The sequence below is a fragment of the Cherax quadricarinatus genome, chromosome 29, assembly GCF_038502225.1.
Source record: "Cherax quadricarinatus isolate ZL_2023a chromosome 29, ASM3850222v1, whole genome shotgun sequence".
Taxonomy (NCBI): domain Eukaryota; kingdom Metazoa; phylum Arthropoda; class Malacostraca; order Decapoda; family Parastacidae; genus Cherax; species Cherax quadricarinatus.
Window position 1 is genome coordinate 15,385,714 of NC_091320.1, and position 6,860 is coordinate 15,392,573.

At 38.3% G+C, this 6,860-nt stretch overlaps 1 protein-coding gene across 1 annotated transcript; it reads left to right on the top strand.

The window, feature by feature from the left end:
• The first annotated feature begins 1,093 nt into the window (after positions 1–1,093).
• On the top strand, positions 1,094–6,146 carry LOC128690505 (ferritin). Its single transcript, XM_053779172.2, has 4 exons — positions 1,094–1,323; positions 3,448–3,549; positions 5,242–5,364; positions 5,719–6,146. The coding sequence occupies exons 1-4, from the start codon at positions 1,222–1,224 to the stop codon at positions 5,905–5,907; spliced, it is 516 nt and encodes a 171-aa protein (XP_053635147.1). The 5' UTR covers positions 1,094–1,221; the 3' UTR covers positions 5,908–6,146.
• Positions 6,147–6,860: the final 714 nt, after the last annotated feature.

The window sequence follows — 6,860 nt, forward strand, 5'->3', positions numbered from 1 at the left end:
TTGTCCTGTTCACCTAGCAAGTAGGTGTGGTGTGGGTCGCATCCTGTGGAACAAGATTGAGGACACAAATGGAAATAAGAGACAGTCCCTCGATGACGCATTGCCTTTCTTGGGTTATCCTGGGTTATTTCTTAAGAATATGATAAAGCTCGTAGAGAAGAAAGTGGACCTAGTAGCAACCAGTGAAGAGGCGGAGCCAGGAGCTATGAATCGACCCCTGCGACCACAATTAGGTGAATAAACACACATTCAATCAAACACAGGCTAGGTGTCTATCGACAAGTGCCTTTAGCAACTAGTAACTACACACCCACATAGTGAAGAGGCGGGGCCAGGAGCTGTGAATCGACCCCCGCAGTCACAATTAGGTGAATACACACACAGTGTACAAGTGTGGAAGTAGAACTGGGGAGGTGAAGGTAGTGATCTACAGTAAACATGCACACACACGTAGACAATCAAGCATTTTTTTTTTTTTTTTAGTAATGAGTTTCGGGAAAACTGTTACACCAGGCTATCCCTGCATGTAACATGTAATAAAGGTTCTTTGAATTCAATTGAAATTTTTGGACAATGCTAACGTAATACGTGGTTAGGACCTGAATAATAACTTAGGTGTTGTAAGCAGTATTGTATGAGACAACGAAAGAAAATGACAAGGGTGGGAAAAATAAAGAAATGTCTGAACCACAGAAGGTAACTTTCCTCCCCCCCACTAAATCACTCCAGACACCCCCCCTCTACACATACACTGTATAATAATTAATAAAAACTTCCAGAAGTACGCCTTAATGTATAAGACGTAACAACGTACGTCAGTGATGAAGGTATTGCTTCATGAAAGGTATTTCTGGATCGATAACAAAGAGGTGGGAGGCCGTGGAAGAGCCAACAGCGGTCTTCAAATTATAGTTCCCCCAACACTCATAACCTCGATATAATGTATTCTCGCTCATAAAGCACACGTGTAACTGTACATACACATGCTTTTAGCCTCTAGTTAAGATGCGTAGCTGGCTATAGAGAGAGTTTGATAAGATAAAGCATGGCGGGGAGGTGGATGGAAGAGCCAGAGGTATAAAAGATGGCGAGTGGTGAGTGTTGGGTTAAGACGCTGTGGGTCGCCAGTGTGTGAACGAGCGCCTCCATCACCAACACTCCTTCACATCGATATCGCATTTTTTTCGTCTTTCTAGCATTCCATACCTATCCCACAACAAAATGGCCAGCCAAGTCCGTCAGAACTACCATGAGGACTGTGAAGCAGCGATCAACAAGCAGATCAACCTGGAGCTGTACGCCAGTTATGTCTACTTGTCCATGGTGAGCAACAGCTCTACGCTACAACCTTTACTATAACCACGTATCCTTATTATTGCTTCTAAAATTATTTTTTCATATTCAATTACTTTCTTGTAAATACGTAGCTTTAAAATTGGGGTGAAATTATAGTTGAAGGTTAATGTTACGGTTGAGCCGCGAGGCCATTTGTCTTTGTTCTTCTGTTCTGGGGGTTTTTTCCTTCCCCATTTCTGTATATTAAACACGCAATTTATTTAATTTTTAATACCACTAATTTTTTTTAACTGGTATCCACGATTAACTGCAGTAAAGGTGTAGGTCATGATGGCTGGACTGGGCAGTTTATGGTAGTCGGAGCTGGATTTGGAATATAAATATCTGGTTTATCTTAGTCTTCCTAAGTCAATTTACGGAAAGCTTGAAAAGAGATTCCTTGTATACTTAATATTACTGAAAGTAATCAACTTTATGCTCTTAATTTTAGCTGAATTTTATTTTTGAATCTTAACTTCCCCCCCCCCCAAAAAAAAAAAAAAAAAAAAAAAAAATCCAATGACTTTTTGGGTTTTCCGAACATTAATAAATTTATGCGCAAGGTCTCAAATAGACGAGTCGCTTCCTTACTTTTGGGGTATCATGGGTATCTACACGTGCTGCTATATATGAAACTGTATGCCCCTTAGGGGAGGTTCCTTGGAGTAAGGGGCTCTTGTTCTAGGGAATTGGATCTATGCACTCGTTCCCTGAATTGAGCCTGAATACCTTCCGTCCCTTCCCCCCCCCCCCACATGCACTGTATAATCCTACGGGTTTAGTGCTACCCCATGATTATTGTAATGGAACTGTACCTGAATAACTTTCCTAAAGCTACCCATCATTTGTAAGGTATCTGCAACTTTCACCCTCCACTCCCTGTCCATAATTGCCCATGAAACATTAACTTCTGCTGCTTTTAGTAAAATTTCTAAATTTTCTAGTCCTGTAGGACTTCCTATGGGCCATCTTGCTTCATGGCCAGGTGATTGATATAAATGTTCTCCAAAGTTTTCTGTTGGCATTATCAAATCAGGGGTGGGGGTGGGGTGAACTTATTCCAACCTGGAATAATTCTCTTGGTTGCATTATAAGTTTGGTTGCCCACATACTTCAGTTTACCCAAATTGCCAAGTTTTGGGGAAACACTTTGCCAAAAATCACTGTACCCTTGTAAAATGTTCATGTATAAATATATATATAATTTTGGGACACTAATAAAAATAAACTAGGTTACTTAGGTTGTATAGCCTATGTATGTTGTAGGATAAGTTGCATAGCAGGACAACCAGACTAAAATATACTATCCTTAACTTTGGAAACCCATATTCTAATAGTTGTCCTGCTATAACTTAACCTACAAGGTACGTAGGCCTAAAGTTTTATTCTTCCTTTGCCCCTTAATACTGACGAGCAACTGTCTTAATTTCCCTGGAAATGGTATTTAAAGCATTTTACAGCTGCCTCTAAGCAGCTTTTCCATTGTTGAACCACTGGTCAGCACCACTGTGGTGTAAAACAAATTTAATCGTAAAGATTAAATTTTAAAAGCCCTACTTGCCACTAGTACAAGTAAACTAGAAAGCTACACCGTAGTTTGGGGAGGATCACCACTGGGCATTTGGGTTAATATTTTCAGGTAGGAAAATCTGTGTACAATGTAAATTTGGCAGTTCCAGTTCTTCTAGTGCCAGGAACCTAGTCTTCATTGAAGCTCCAGACTAAAAGATTTATTTGATAAAATTGTCACTTAGTGGCAATACTTAAATATTGTTGCAAGTTTTCATGCCCTGAATCAGTTTCTATAGGTTTACCTCCAAATGCCTAAACTCCAATGTTATTGGACGGCTCTCTAATTTCAGAATGCTAGATCTTTCAATTTTTACTAAAATTCCACTCCATCTTGCATCTTCAATCTAAAGGCTTTACCATAATCATTTGCATGTCTTTAAACTTCAGAGCCATTATTTTTTTTTTCCCCTCTAATGAACTACACCTGCATGCTATGATTTCACTTAAGTTTCTCTGAAGTTTCCCATTTAAATTGATGCAGTCTACAAACATCCACCTAATTTGGGCAGTTTACTTCTAAAGTTTGAATGTTGCTTTCAGGGTTACTACTTCGAGAGGGATGATGTAGCCCTCCCAGGCCTGGCAAAATTCTTCAAAGAATCCAGTGATGAAGAGCGGGAACATGGGCAGAAACTGATGAAGGTGAGGATACCAGCTCCACATTACTTTTAATTTTGCACTAACAAGTAATTTAACTTTACATTTTTAGTGACCGTCACTCTTTATGAAGGTTGTGAAACCACAATTGAATCTTGCACATCATAGTGCTGATATTTATCTATCTTTGGTAATGGTACATAAACTAAATTTACATTTAATTCTTGTTTCAACATCCTTGACATACTTGCAAAGTACCCAATAAATTAGGGTTTATAGCCTTCATTATAATAGCAAAAAATTTGTTGCCAGTGCAGTACATTTTTGGAAGGCACTTCAGGGTAGTAAAAAAAATTTTTTTTAGTGGCCATTGCCCACCATGGCAGGCTTTACCCCACCCCAAAAATAACTTGGTTCAGATGCCCCACCAAATGGCATCTATTCCCACCCCCTACTTCAGAGGCACTGTACTTTCCAGTCCAAATAACCCATTTCCTTATCCTTTCACAAAATTGGCCTTGCTCAGAGTTAAAGGTTAAAAAAAAAAAAAAAAAATTTACTACTTGGCCTTCTGAATGTTTACAGTAAACTCGGCACCCCTAATCTCCAACCTAAAAATCCTTCCTATTTACACCATATGGCCCTTGCACTCTTCACAACCTGCTTGCCCACTTCACAACCCAGTCTTTACTCGTACAAGTGTTAGCGAAACTATAATTTCGTGCTTTTGAGGTTTTTCTTTATATTTTTTTTTTTTTTTTTTTAATCTCCAATGCCTTTGTGCACAGCCCACCTTATATACCCAGCTGTCAACAAATTTACTCCCAAATATCTGAACATTAACTTCATACTCCTTCCAGTTTCCCGTGTTCACTTCAGTTCCTTTTGCATGGCCTCTACAATTTTTCCAACCTTTGCAACTCTTCATAATCTCTAAAGTATGTCATAAAGCAGCTATGGCAACTCCTCTTCTGTATCTGGATTTGACATATTTTAATCCCCCATTTTTTTCTCAATACCCTTGCAGTCACTTTAATGTTGGTTTTGTCCTAGTGGGATTTGGCCCTACCCTTGTGGACCCTTAGCTCTCGGTAGTAACTGTTCTTGCACTACCTCCACTAATACTACTATCTCTTTGTAAAGACTTTACACTGACTTTTTACATCCACTACCTTAATACCATTTCTACCACTGATACTTCCACTATTACTACTTGCAAAATCATAAAATTGCAAACAACCCCTTCTTAATGTTAACCATAGTGACATCACACATCTAGGGCCTTTTATTGCTGGAAAGTCTTTCTACCAACCCTAATTTGATCCTTGCCATCATATTTGTATAATTTCAGCAAGCAACCACCTGTTCCATGCACTTGCAACATCAGCCACATTGCTTCCTTGTATGCCTTTTCTAAATACATGAATGCAACAACTTTGCTTTTTTTTCACGCATGCTTCAGTGTGAACTCATTCATAACCCAAGCCTTTCGTGTGATCCTACTTGTGCCCTTAATTCCTTCAATAATTACCATATCTAATTCGTAGGAATTTAATTTTCTGCCAGTACCTAGGTACCTTTCCCTCTTTCATACATTAACAAAATTATCAACCCCTCCAAAACTAGATACCCACCTGCTCTTAAAATTTTTAATCCTCTAAATTCCAGCTGCTTTACCCTTATTTCATTTTACTCAATACCTCTATGAAACTGTCTTAACACAATTTCTCATTGCAGTATCAAAACAGACGTGGTGGTCGCATTGTACTTCAAGCCATCTCTGCACCATCACTCCAAGAATGGGGTAGTGGTCATGATGCTTTACAGGCAGCTTTAGATCTAGAGAAGCAAGTCAACCAGGTATGTCTTTTCATATTAAGCTCTGAAGGCCAGTGGTCATGTATAATTTTTGCTCAGTAGGGCAATTTTCAGTAGCTAAGCTTTTGGTAATTTTTAATTTTATGGATGTTGAGACCACTTCCCTCTCATAAACTAGTGAGCTTTAAATTTGTCTTTAAATTTCCTTACTATATTCACTAGTAACTACATCCTGACATGTGGTTTTACCTAATGGTTCATACATTTCCACTTCAGTAACATTAGTATGCGGTGGCTGCTTTAGTGGTTTTAGAACTCTTAAAGATAAAAAATTTTCAACTCTTAAGTTGAGGGAACTAAAATTCACTTAATACCTAGTTTAAATTTTCCTTCCAGTGCTTGCTGGACCTTCATGGCATTGCCAGCAAGTTCAGTGACCCTCATCTGACAAACATGCTGGAAGATGAATTCTTGGAAGAACAGGTAGAGTCCATCAAGAAACTTGGAGACATGATTACAAAGCTGAAGCGTGCTGGTACATCTGGTTTGGGAGAATACCTCTTTGACAGAGAACTCCAGTCATAAATTCTTTCTTTAGTGATGGTCACTTTTTTTTTAATGATTGGAATGTCTTTTACATTACCATTTTAAAATGTCTACCTTTTGAATTACTGGTGCTTAAGTTTTAGATTGGAAGGAAAAAAAAATGTACAGCTTAACACCATTGTAGTACCTTTTTGTCTTTGAGTCTCTTAGGTACATTTTGGTTGCTTCTTGGCTGGTATAGACCATCACTTCATGTCGTTAAAAAGTTTAAGAAATAATTATATTTTAATGTCCTTGTGTGTAATTTTTATTTAGGAGAAAGTTTCTATAAGTGCTGTTAATTTTGTACTCCTGTTGTGAAGGAAGTTTGCCAAGACTTTCATGCACAACTTTCCATTACTACAAACTTGTATACTTGATCCTAGCAGATAGATTTGACACGAGGGTGAGAAAAGAATGAATTGTGATGAAGTAACCACGTACATGCAGCACTTTAGGAATGAGATGCAGTGCTGTATGGCCACAATAGGTTTAGCACTAGGTTTTTATTGTAATATGAATGGGAAGCATTAAAATTAAGTTGAAAAGTAGTTCCCATATTTGAGCCCTTCCCAGCATTTAGGAATACCCTTTTTAGGATACAGAATTTCACAAAAATACTAGTTTCTATAAAAAAAATTTTTTAACTAACCAACCCTGAATGCCCCTTCCCAGATGCTAAGGCTTTAGAGCGTTTGTTGCCTCTCCTACTCCTCCCCCTGAGTAAAATTTCCTTAAAGGTTCTTGATACAAGGAACTAAATCTTTAAATTGGCTCTGGGTACTGTATGAAATTATAGTGCACCTTGATTGAAAATAGGATGGAACTACTGATTCTGGGTCTGGTACTGTATGGCAAGAGGCAAGATAATGCCTGATATGAAACTGTTTTAGGTACATGCAGAATATAAATGCTAAAGATTTGATGGACAGGACTTGTAACAATGGGCTACT